The sequence below is a fragment of the Stegodyphus dumicola genome, chromosome 4, assembly GCF_044657685.1.
Source record: "Stegodyphus dumicola isolate Sdum_Otavi_A_Nest chromosome 4, ASM4465768v1".
In the NCBI taxonomy this organism is placed as follows: domain Eukaryota; kingdom Metazoa; phylum Arthropoda; class Arachnida; order Araneae; family Eresidae; genus Stegodyphus; species Stegodyphus dumicola.
In genome coordinates, this window is record NC_140771.1 from 94513791 (window position 1) to 94527483 (window position 13693).

General features: G+C 30.9%; 1 protein-coding gene across 1 annotated transcript in view; it reads left to right on the forward strand.

Annotated features, from left to right (window-relative positions):
* Nucleotides 1-1375: 1375 nt before the first annotated feature.
* The window catches only part of LOC118201770 (uncharacterized), a 136477-nt gene continuing 124159 nt past the window's right edge, over nucleotides 1376-13693 (forward strand). Inside the window, exons 1-2 of the mRNA XM_085815233.1 lie at nucleotides 1376-1649; nucleotides 2033-2114. Of these exons, the coding sequence (XP_085671359.1) occupies nucleotides 2078-2114 (37 nt within the window). The 5' untranslated portion in view covers nucleotides 1376-1649; nucleotides 2033-2077. The remainder of the gene's footprint in view (nucleotides 1650-2032; nucleotides 2115-13693) is intronic.

Here is a 13693-nt window from a genome sequence, read left to right on the forward strand (position 1 = left end):
ATTTTCTGTTGATAGATAGTTCTTTCAATTTGGGTTATAGTATCACAAGATTTTGGATATTTTGACCGTGAATTTATTTTGCCCCTTTGCCCATTTTCTTCAGTCAAGAGGAGTAAAATGAAATTTCTTTAATTAATTAATTTCTTTAATCTCTTTAATTAAGATGACATATCTGAAGGCGGAAGCCCTCTCTGCACAAAAATGGTGCGTTTATTTATTTAACAAGAAGGTTTCTATTCCTCATTATTGAAGATAATCATGTTTGGCAAATTGTTATTCAGAAGCCAACAACAACCTGACTTCATATTTAGTATACATGCATGACTTTATATATAAGCAGACTATCCATGCCTACCAGACTAGCACAAAACGCTGGTAAATGTCCCATTTACATTAGAGTGTTACGCACACACGCATCTTTCGAATCTGATATTCAATAAAAAAGGAGAAGAAAATTGCAGCTTCAGAAGAGATAATATGGTCAGCGAGTACGAAGTCTACTATATACACAAAGCAAAAATACAAAAAGCTTATAATCAAAATTTACATTTCAAATTAACCCGGCAGCTTCCAGTCGCATTTTCTACAATCTTTAATCAGCGAGCGGCAACTAATCCCGTAGCTTAAAAATTTCTGCTGGCATCTCCATATTCAGATATTGTTCGGAGAACAGCCAAAAAACAAATAAATAAAAATCGTGTTGCCACACATCTTGCAAAATACAAATGGGAAATATAATCATAAATTAAAAGTTATTTGCAACATACCCCACGCGTTATGCACAGGATCCGACTTATGCCCAGGGGCCTGTTCTCAGGTGCGGCACCTGAGCCCTTAGCTCTAAAACGACAGTCAGAGACTTAAACGGCAGCTACCCAGCTAACGGAAAAATTTCCGACCCTTCGATCTCTGTAATGATCGAGACGATGACACCAGACTCGCTCTTTGTCGAGTAGATCACAAAAAACGACCCTTACTTCCATCTTGACGGTGTCCAGATTTGGACCCTAAGGCTAACGCTCCTACATACCTAGAGGAGCCTTACCTAAGGCTGGATGAATAGCCATGGAAAGTAAACTCTGTGCATACTTTTTCTCCCTTCAGTTTGACGTAGCCACTCTTGCTTTGGGGAAATTTGCCTTAGACTGTCCTAAGACTTAATATAAATTAATGTTTATAACTGGTGGACATACGTTCTGAGTATCAAGAGATGTATAAGGTGTATATATCATACTATGAAATCATTTCAAAATAAATTTAAAATAGATTTTAATTGCTTCACATTTTGCGGAAGTAAAGCGTGAAAAATATGCGTATTGATCAATACGTGAGCAACTTGAGCGATTCCTTTCTAACAGTTGGCTACAGTTTAATGGACGGAAGTAAGGTCACGTGATTTAAATTTCGTTAGCGAAGTCTTTAATGGCGCCAACGTTATGATCCGAACGTTCTAAAATGTGTATCCCTATCATGTGTTATTAAGCATCAGTGTTAAAAAGATCATCTAAATTGATAATAATAATCACTTAAACTGTCTTCATACTTTTCGCTTCGATAATGATGTGATCGGGATGTTAATCCTGTATCTTGTTCAAACAAATATGGAGGCGCCCTCTTTACAGAAGATCCAGGAAAGCGTTGCAGAGTTTGTACGTTTCATCCGACATATTTACTATAATTATTATTTCGGGTTTCACATTTCCTATACAGTTAACAGTAAATGATGTTCTTAATTTATAAAATTTCTCATATCTGTGGTTATTAAACATTAATATTGGTAAATGAAACAAGGAAACACTGACCTCTCATTATTTCTGTACGTGAACTTTACTCGTATAACATCAGTTGCTAAATAACGATTTGTTCATCATACTGAATGAATATGTCATCTGCTACTACATAGTTTCTGTGTGATTGTACTTATAAACAGTAGTATTATTTAATAAACAGTATGTTTTCTTTTTCTAGTTAAGCACATCTATCAGTCATAATTTACTGCTTTTTGAAACGATAATTTTTTTTCTTTTAATAGATATTCATATTAAGATTCCTGAAGTGTCTATAAATACAGATCACAATGAAGAGACCTCCACCAAGCTCCGATTTTGAAGGAGGTAATCATTTGAATATTTTCTTATTTCTCTTAGCCCATTTTATTTTCTCACGAAGTCGGATTGTTTCTCATATTTTAATGCAATTAACTGAAAGAAAAGATTATAATGCTCTGTAAAACTTACTTATTCATTGCATAATACAAAACTTCCTGTCAAAAATTTTTACCTTTTTTTTATATTCTCTTTATATTAACTGATGTGTATTATAGTTGTCAATAAAGACATTACAATATAAATGAGGAGTTAACAATATATATGCTTATCAGTAATATGTAAGCTATAAGCTGAAGAAAGTTATACATAAGATTTAAACATATCAAGAGTAGTAGTATTTATTCATACTGCTGATTGCTGTAAGAGAACATTATTCATATGATACTGTTGTTTAGAAATAACATTCTTTTAATTTGAATGGCTGTGATATGTAGAAAATTGCATTGGATTACTCCATATTGATGAATGCACTGCACTATTATCTATTAATTGTATTCTTAAGTATTAAGAAGCAAGATCAAGACTAATGGCTTAGTGGCCAAAATGTGACATTTGTTTAAATAAAACATAGGATTACTCCTGGTATGGTTTAGTGTTAGTAGAAATTTCTGCATATAGTTCAAGAAGTATACTAAAGCAATTGGGGGGTGATGAGTTTTAGAAGTTTACCGTCACTTTTTTTTCTATGAAGCATTTCAAAAAACTTTGTATGGCTTAGTGGCCAAATATGTGACATTTGTTTAAATAAAACATAGGATTACTCCTGGTATGGTTTAGTGTTAGTAGAAATTTCTGCATATAGTTCAAGAAGTATACTAAAGCAATTGGGGGTGATCAGTTTTAGAAGTTTACCGTCACTTTTTTTTTTTCTATGAAGCATTTCAAAAAAATTTGTATTATGAATTAATTTTAGGTCCTCCATATCTGTTTCAAATTTCTTTCAGAATCTGAAAACTGAAACTCCACTTTTTTCTCTAAATATTTGTACATTATATTTAAAATAATTATTATTGTCATTTAGTTAGATGTCAAAATATACTGAATGCAGATCATATTGGCTCCTTGTCCCTTTCGCTAATTTTAGGTTTCTAATAACTAAAACTAAGGCAGCTTTTAAAAGTGTATTACAATTGATTAAATAATAAATGTCCACTAAAATTAACAGTAAAACTGGATATTACGGGTCAGTTTGAAAACTCGCGAATTTGCCAAATGAATTATTTTTGCGCATTTTAGAAAATTCCTAACTCATTAAATTGCCATATTAGATGGTTGCAATTTTGAGTGAATCCTGCGCTGATCTTTAGAATATGGTAACTGGTAGTTTGGCGACATTTTGGAGGCAATAAAAGTTACTACCTGGGACTTTGGTAATAATGTGAGCAGTACTCAGTTCCGATTACGCATTATTTTGTGTGAGGGAAATGAGAGATCATGGGATATGTCATGTGATATTAATGGACGAATTACGGTTCTTTAATCGGAAAAGGGGGGAATTTGGAAAAATATCTGTGGCTGTATATTATTTTGTATTAAGCTTCATTGTGTGTTGTGTGAAGTAGGGTTGAATAATTTGGGGATTGTATGGCGCTGTCTAAAGTGAATTCTAGATTTTTAAGATTCTAGATTACACCATGTAAGCAAGATTCTGAAGAAGATTAGGTAAGTTAGTATTTTTAATTATTTGAGGATATTATGGTTGATCTTTACAATATGGTAACTGGTAGTTTGGCGACATTTTGGAGGCGATAAAGGTTACTACCTGGGACTTTGGTAATAATGTGAGCAGTACTCAGTTCCGATTACGTATTATTTTGTGTGAGGGAAATGAGAGATCATGGAATATGTCATGTAATATTAATGGACGAATTACGGTTCTTTAATCGGAAAAGGGGGGGAAATCGGGAAAAAATCTGGAAATTTTGTATTTGGCTTTATTCTGTGTTGTGTGAAACAGTGTTCGTGAATTTTTGGATCCCATGGCCGTAACTAAAGTGAATTCGAAATGGGTATTTATGTATGTATTAATTTAATGTATGTGCTCATTTATATTTTAAGTAGTGTTTTTGAATTTAATTATATTTTAATTAAATGATAGTTATTTTGTGAATTTTATGTTTGTAGGAATTTGGTATACGTTTAAGTTGAAGTAAACGTGCATGGAAATAATTTAAATATTTGATACTAAGTATTTGTAATGCTTGCGGTATGAATTCGTTGGTGACGTGTATAATGTAATAGATGATTTAGAGGTAAAAGTTTTTGAATATTTTATTTATTTTATATGTGGAAATGTTCATATTTGGAAAGGGTAAATACTTTTTCGCGATCAGGTAATTTCATATATGTTCTTTTTACCGGGTTTAAAGATTGAGAAAATTGTCATGTATTTTCGTGAAATTTTTCTAATTTATGAGAAAAAAAGCAGTGTACATGGATATAGTGAAGAGTGTGCGCAATGCCATTTTTGTGCAATTCTGGGATGTTTTTTTAAGTAAAAATAAGTCGGCATGTACATGGTTTATGTGTATGTGTTATTTTGAAAAACGCGTAAGGAGTATGGTATTGTGCACTTTTTCCCAATTTTGCAGTGAATATTTGTCATGATTAAGCAGTTTTGTTAGATAAAATTTCTAACATAAGTGTAATTCGGCTAGTAGATTGTTGGAAGAAGTGTTCAGTAGATAAAAAGAAAAGAAACATGTCTTTACTTCGTGAAGACAAAATGGCGGCAAGAAAAAAATAGACGGTTGCTGTAGGAGAGTTGGTCGCCAAATTTTCGCCAAAAAAACGCCAAGTTACCATAATGTAAAGATCAACCGATATTATTTTTATACATTGTTCTAAATGTAAGGTGGAAGTAAAGTAATTTGGTATTATTGGGAAAATTGTTATTAGCAATGATTTAGTTTAAAGTAATTAGGATTGTAAGCTAATTTTTATTAATTTAATGTGTGTGCTTATTTATATTTTAAGTAGTGTTTTTGAATTTAATTATATTTTAATTAAATGATAGTTATTTTGTGAATTTTATGTTTGTAGGAATTTTGTATACGTTTTAGTTGAAGTAAACGTGCATGGAAATAATTTAAATATTTGACACTAAGTATTTGTAATGTTTGCGGTATGAATTCGTTGGTGACGTTTATAATATAATAGATAATTTAGAGGTAAAGTTTTTGGATATTTTATTTATTTTATACGTGGAAATGTTCATATTTGGAAAGGGTATATACTTTTTCGTTATTAGGTAATTTCATATATGTTCTTTTTAACGGGTTTAAAGATTCAGAAAATTGTCATGCATTTTCGTGAAATTTTTCTAATTTATGAGAAAAAAGCAGTGTACATGGATATGGTGAAGAGTGTGCGCAATGCCATTTTTGTGCAATTCTGGGATTTTTTTTTAAGTAAAAATAAGTTGACGTGTACATGGTTTAGTGATATTTTAATTAAATGATAGTTATTTTGTGAATTTTATGTTTGTAGGAATTTGGTGTACGTTTTAGTTGAAGTAAACGTGCATGGAAATAATTTAAATATTTGACACTAAGTATTTGTAATGCTTGCGGTATGAATTCGTTGGTGACGTTTATAATATAATAGATGATTTAGAGGTAAAAGTTTTTGGATATTTTATTTATTTTATATGTGGAAATGTTCATATTTGGAAAGGGTATATACTTTTTCGCGATCAGGTAATTTCATATATGTTCTTTTTACTGGGTTTAAAAATTCAGAAAATTGTCATGTATTTTCGTGAAATTTTTCTAATTTATGAGAAAAAAGCAGTGTACATGGATATCGTGAAGAGTGTGCGCAATGCCATTTTTGTGTAATTCTGGGATTTTTTTTAAGTAAAAATAAGTCAACGTGTACATGGTTTATGTGTATGTGTTATTTTGAAAAACGCGTAAGGAGTATGGTATTGTGCACTTTTTCCCAATTTTGCAATTAATATTTGTCACGATTAAGCAGTTTTGTTAGATAAAATTTATAGTATAAGTGTAATTCGGCTAGTAGATTGTTGGAAGAAGTGTTGAGTAGATAAAAAGAAGAGAAACATGTCTTTACTTCGTGAAGACAAAATGGCGACGGGAAAAAAAAATAGAGGGTTGCTGTAGGAGAGTTGGTCGCCAAATTTTCGCCAAAAAATCGCCAAGTTACCATAATCTAAAGATCAACCGAATCCTGTAAACATGCAAAGAATTCATATCTAAAACAGAAGTTCGAAAGAAACATTGAAAAGTATTTGAAAGTTAATAACTGTGTATTTTATGAGATCAACAATACAGTACAAAGTCCGAGATCCAGACATCCAATATGATCTAAAATCCGGATCTCAAAGCCACCAACAACCTTTTTTTTTTTTTTTTTTTTTTTTTTTTTTTTTTTTTGTATGCTTTAAGCATGCATGCACATTTTATTTTTCTCCCAATTATGGGGAGTTCCGATTCTTAAATTCACTTCGGCACTAAATAAAATACCTCATTATTCAAGAAACAATCATTTTAGCATAAATTTGTATGATCAGTAATTTAACTCCATAGTTGGGTATCTGCTTGGCATACATCTCAAATTGAAACATTATCATTGATTTTACACTATTACTATTTTATATTCCTACCACCAATCTGGTGAATCATTATTATATTTTGCTTTCATCACAGCATGTTTATCAACACATGATAACTTGAGTAATGACTCATGCAGAAATGCCTAACTAATTTTTTATATAGCAAATATTACTGAATAAAAAAAATAGCAAAAGGTATGGTAACCTTTTGTGTTAACATTATGCTTAGCGATGATTACAGATTTTAGTTAATTTCACTAAGACATGCTTTCCATATGGTAAAAACATTTTGTTAATGATACTCGTAGATAAAATGATTTTATTCACATACACTCAAAACTGGCATCAGAGCTCATATGGCCGCACTGGGTGGGGGATTCTAGAAAAGACAAAATTTTTGGAATTTACAGAAGCACCTGGTAACAAAATTAAGGGATGACAAACGTTTTAAAATTTAGGGAAAGCACTGGGACCCAAAATTTAGGGGCGGCAAAAATTTAGAACTTGGGGAGACACTTGTTAGCAACATTTAGGACAATCAGAGACTGCATCAGGTGGTAAAATATCTAGTGCCAGCCATCTATAAGACTTAAGTATATGTGGGAATTTATAGATTCAGGACTCAGATAAGCCTTAATCCTGTGCAAGAAATAGACATAAGTGTAATAAATAACTAAAATATTACTATTCGGGCTTAATTGTCTTAATGTGCAATGTGAGCAAGACAAAATTTAGTGAAACAACTTGTTTTTCGTTGCCAGTCTCATGATAGCTGATACTCTCAGTTGGTATTGAAGCTGCTGCACTATATGCAGATAAATTTATTGAAGTCACTAACAGTGAAAAGTTATCTCAACAAATTTACAACGCTGATAAAACTGGTCTTTTCTGGCAATATGTACGATGAAATACTTTGGCAAACTCTACAGGAAAAAGGGCTCCAACTAATGTCAAAGATTCTGAAGCAAAATTAACAATTTTAGCATGCGCAAATGCTGCAGGAATGCACAAGTATAAATTTTTCGTAAACAGAAAAAATGCACAACATTGAGCATTTAAAGAGGTAAAAATTTTCCCCATTATGTATTGCACAAATAAAAGAGCAGGGATGACAAAATTGTTAATGAATGATTGATTTGAAAATCAATTCATATATGAGGCTCGACGACATTTGAATTTGGTTGGTTTATCTGATGACGCAAAAATTATTATGATTGTAGAAAACTGTACGGCTCGTACTTCACTTCAAGTTTTAATGAAAGATAATGTATCCATCCATCCACATTATTCTTTCCTCCAAATTTTATGTCCTTCATTCAGCCTATAGATATTGGAATAGAGCGGGAGCTGAAATTCAAATATAAAGTAGTATTTTTAAAATCCATATTAAATTTTTAGAATAATGGCAATTCAAGATTTTTTCAAATATTTTTACATAAAATCTGCTGTGAGGAGCATCGCAAGATCGTTGGAGGTTGTGTCCCCATGTACTTTAAAAAAAGCATTGCATAAATTATGACCATTGACCATATTTCATAGTGAGACTGATGAAGATGATAAATGCGAGTTTGAAGGTTTTTGAATATCACATACCAAAGACGAAATTTTCCAATTAATGGATTTTGTAAAGAAATGTGGAGAAGCAGTAATAAATAAAGATGATATAACAGAAGTTTATCATTGCAATAACAATGCCCCAGTCATCAATGTATTAATGGATGACAAAATCTGTAGTATGGTTCTAGCTCTGGAAAATACCTCTACCAACAGTGAAGAAAGTGACAGAGGTTATTGAAAATGAAACAAATTTGATTGTTTATTTAGTCGAAATTCTCGATGCAGCTATTACAGGACTTGAACAATGAGACTGTAACTGAACAAGAAATCATTGAACAATGAGACTTCATAACTGAACAAGAAATCATGTCTGTTTCTAGAATTAAACAGAAAGTATTAGTACAAAAATTAAAGCAACTTATGTCGAACATTTTTTTAATAAAGTAAACAAATATATATTGAGCCTTTTTTTGTAAATTTGACCCCTTTAGATTATAAATGTCTCATTATTTCAAAAATCAAGATTTCATTTTTTAAATTTCTACATTCCGTCATACTAGATTTAAACTGATGGTCTAATATCCGGAAAAATCCCAAATCCAGAATCGCCAAATTTCCGGACTTTTGTACCAGATATATGGGTCATTCTAAAAAAGAGGTTATTTTTAGATGTCAGTTTTTAAATTTAAAAATAATTAAATATTTTTTAAATAATTCCTATATAGTTCTTAATACATTCCAACCTATGGCTGAGATCGCTGACAAATATTTTTCAAAGAAAAAATTATTTATGTTTTCATTGCCCACGGAATTGACACACAATGGAATGTTGTTGAAATTTAGGATTCAAATATTAAACTAAGCATCTTTTAACATCACTTTCAGTGTAACCAAACATAATTCACATTGTAGAGTTTTAAGAAATAAATATTACAGTAGAGTTTAAATACAGAATAGATATTTAAATGGAAAATGGACACTGAAAAAAAAAAAAAAAAAAAAAATCTTTTTAAAACAGTTACTCCAATTTATTAAAAACTTTAAAATCCAAGTCTTTCAAAGAATTACGTATGTCAGCGGGTAAGCACAGGGTCATTTAACACTTGTTTGATATCTCTAGAGTAAACCCAAGATAAGTCTCTCTGAGAAGATGGAAATGAAAAGGTTTTGTTTGCATTTTTAGACATAAAGTCACCATGATACATTTTGGGCTAATCTTTGGAATATGGTAACACGTAGCTTGGCGACATTTTGGTAAGGTTATAAAGGTTACTAGCTAGGACTTTAGCAGTGTACATGGATAAAGTCAAGAGTGTGCGCCATTTTTGTGCAATTCTGGGATGTTTTTTTAAGTAAAAATAGGTCGACATGTACATGGATGATATCGTGTATGTGCAATTCTTAAAATCGCGGCAAGCAGTGGGCGATTCTGCACTTTGTCCCAATTTCGCACCTAATCTTCATCACGATTAAGCACTTTTGTTCCATAAAAGTTCTAGCATAAGCATAATTTGGCTAGCAGATTGTTGGAAAAAAAAATGCTGATTAAAAAAAAATGCCTTTACTTTAGAAAAACAAAATGGCGTCCAAACAAAAACTAGCAGGTTGCTGTAGCAGGGTTGGTCTCCAAAAGATCGCCCTTATTAACCACATTTTGATTCCACCCTGTTGACAGTCATCTGCTTCCAAAAACATCCTTTTCCTTCCTGTGAATTCTGCAACCACATGTGTATTTATTAATTTTTTTATAATTTAATTTAAAATCAGTTTATAGAAAATTTTTAATTTGGAAATCTGGGAATTTTTTGACAATATTTCTTTAAAAATATACATTGATCAAATTCATTAAAATAATGCTAATATATTTAAATTGTATTCAAGAAATAATATTAAAATGAAACATTTTTATTTTTTGCTATCATATTATAGACTTTACTTTCCATTTTGGTGACTTCTTATTACCGTATTTTGAATCTGAAAAATAAACAAGGTAAAATATGCATACAGTGGCTCCCTAAAGTGTTCATACACTTATTTTCATTGAAATAGGGCACTATCCATTAATTAAAAGTAAACTTTCTGAATGAAATTTTAATAATAAGATCTATAATCTATTCGTAACAAAATTACGTGAAATAATTTTAAAATATAGCAAAACTTTATTTTTAAGAAATTAATAATAAAAAAAGACAAACATTTTATCTCACAAAAGTCTTCGTACACTGAAATAATTTTGGATAAAATCAAAATTATAATTATCATTTGCTGCTTTTTTTAATTTTTTTATTGTGGTGGCATTTAAAATATCATTTGCTTTAATTTTCTATTGTTTACTTCATAATCTATTTATTATTGAAAACTGGGTCGCAGTCGTAAAGAAATTACAAACAGCATTTAAAAATTGATAATTTTTCACCATAGTAGTGGTAAATCAATTCGAAAATTGCTAAATTAATTAATTTATCCCATTCTAGTGCAGATGTGATAAAATGCTTTAAAGAAGAAAATTGGAATGAAAACGAGGTAAGAAAAGATCAACTGAGAAAGTTAACTAAACGTGATAAGAGATTTATTATTAGAAAATTTGTGAAAAAAACACATTTGAGTGCTGTAAAAGTTTCTGCAGAATTTAATGCAAAGTTTTCTACTTCAATTTCACCTGAAATTGTTCGACAAGTTCTCAGAGAAGCTGGATTCCATGGGCGTTCTGCCCGTAAAAATTTTTTTGTTAGTGAGAAAAACAGAATGCTTAGGCTTTCATTTGCAAAATCAATAATAAATACACCCAAAATGTACTGGAATAATGTCTTGTTTGTTGTTGAATGTTTTGCTGACGAAAGCAAATTAAAAATTTTTGGTTCCGGTGGTCGAATAACTGTATGGAGAAGAAAAAATGAGGAACTTCATTCTAAGAACTTAGTTGGAACAGTTAAGCATGGCAGCATCAGGACTAGGTAATTTGGTATTTATTGATGGCATAATGAATCATTCTCTTTATTTAAATATTTTAAGAGACAATTTAAAATTATCAGCCCATAATTTGGGTATTGGAAACAGTTAATTTTTAATCATGATAACTATCCTAATCATACGGCTTTCAACGTTCACCTGTGGTGTTTCTATAGTTGTCCACAGGTTTTGAAAACACCACCTCATTCGTCAGATTTAAACCCCATAGAACACATTTGGAAAGAGCTGGAGGTTAGAGTACGAAAACACGACATCAAAACGAAAAGCAAACTCAAAACGGTCATGATGGAAGAATGGATGAGCATTGATATAGAAATTACAAAAAAAAAAAAAAAAAAAAAAAAAAAAAAAAAAAAAAACTAGTTAAATCTATTTCTAGATGTTTAAAAGCTGTTGTGGATGCTAAAGGATATCCTACTAAATGTTAATTTGATGAAAAATGAAAGTATTTACTAATATGTCAAAATTTTTTTTGAAGTATACGAAGACTTTTGTGAGATAAAATTTTTGTCATTTTTTTATATTAATTTCTTAAAAATAAAGTTTCACTATGTTAAAAAAATATTCCATGTAATTTTTTTACGAATAGATTATATATTTTATTATTAAAATCTCATTCAGATAGTTTACATTTAATTAATGGATAGAGCCCTATTTCAACGAAAATCATAAGTTTACGAACACTTTTGGGAGCCACTGTATATTGCACTTTACAACAATTTACAAAACAACTCTTAGCAAAAGCAAAATAGCTATGTAATTAATTAAAAATGCCTTCGTTTTAATTTTTCCATGGTAAGCGTTTTTTTTCCATGTGACTATCTCAATGTGCATCAGTTTTCTCAATAAAATTAATTGTAGTCTTTTTTCCTCTAAATTTTTCTTTTCTCCAACATGGCTTTTTGCTGTTACTGAATTGGTAGGGGTAATTTTTTTTAGGATTTTAGACATTGCAACTTGGAAAGATTAGAAGGAATTGAAGGCAAGATTTATAGACCATGAATCTAGAAGATTCCAGGAAAATATCTTCATGTTATTAACACATAATGGATGTATTTTACAGAAAGTTTATGGTGAACTTTTACTTTTTGGAGAATTTTTGGAAGAACAATGAAAACATAATATTTGAATGTTTTACTTCTGATACTAGAAGTCTTTTTCTTAACATGTTTATCTTCCCTTTGTTTTCTATACTTTTCTCTAGACACAAGCGTGGAAAATAACAAAAATGCTTCTTATCGTATTACAGTCAAAAGTCTTTAATCCGGACTCGTCGGGACTTCGGCGATTCCGGATTATCGGTTTTTCCGGATTATAGATCATCAATTTAAATCTGGTGAGATGGCATGCAGAAATTATAAAATTAAAAATATGAAACCATAATTTATGAAATAAAGAGCAATTAAATTTACAAAAAAAAAGCTTAATATTTATTTGTTTACTTTATTAAACATTTCTTTCAACGCGCGCATGCGTAAAGCATACATTACGCATAGTCGAAATTAGAAAATTGCAACCAGAAAACTATTTGATGTGTATTCGTGATATTTATAATGACGAGGAATTTGATTTAAATCATATCAAAGACGGAGCACATCGAGATGAAATACTACATGTAGTAAAGAATTATAAGCCAAATAGATAAAAAACATCTGCCCTGAAGATAAGGATAGTGCTGACAGATCAAGTTCCAGTCTCCCCCGCAGAGCAGCGTGAAATTGATAAACAGATTTCGGAATGGTTAGAAAAAAAAGGATATGCCTTTATCCATTTTTTGCAGCAATTCCACTTTGTGTTTGATGGACTTCAAAACATGCTTTCGCTTTCTAGATCCTTTGGCAGCTCCAGAATCGAAAATTCTTTTTGACATAATTGAATGTTCAAGCTTACTTTTATAAAATTGCTCTAACAGTCTGCAAAAAATAATAAGCCGGATCCAATTCAAAGATTAAGGAACAATGCAATCAGCAACTTTAACTGAAATATATAATTAGATAATTTTAGCTTAGCTTATACCGTTCGTTATACATTAAACGCACATGCGTAAACACATATGCACATGCATAAAGGTATTATGTGCATGTGTAAATGCATATGCACATGCGTAAATGCATGCACAGAAAGTTTGTAGCTTTGAGGTCCAGATTAAAGACTTTTGACTGTACATGGATAGGTATTTTATAGAAAGGAATTTTTCTGTTAAAGAAATAAAATGCTGGCAATTTAAAAGATTCATCTTGTATGTCTCAATGCATCATCAGTGGTGTAGATAAAGGGCCAAATTGTTATTACAAAATTTTAGAATGAAATGTTTTTCATTTTTGGCATACAGGAGGGGGTGCAAAATCTTCAGTTCTCCACTTGTGCTGAAAACCTTATCTATGGCTCTGCACATCATGCACAGGGCTGGTGCTACGCATTTTCTGACCTGATGCAATCTCTGTATATCCTAAATTCTGCTACAACGTATGTGTAACTGGCC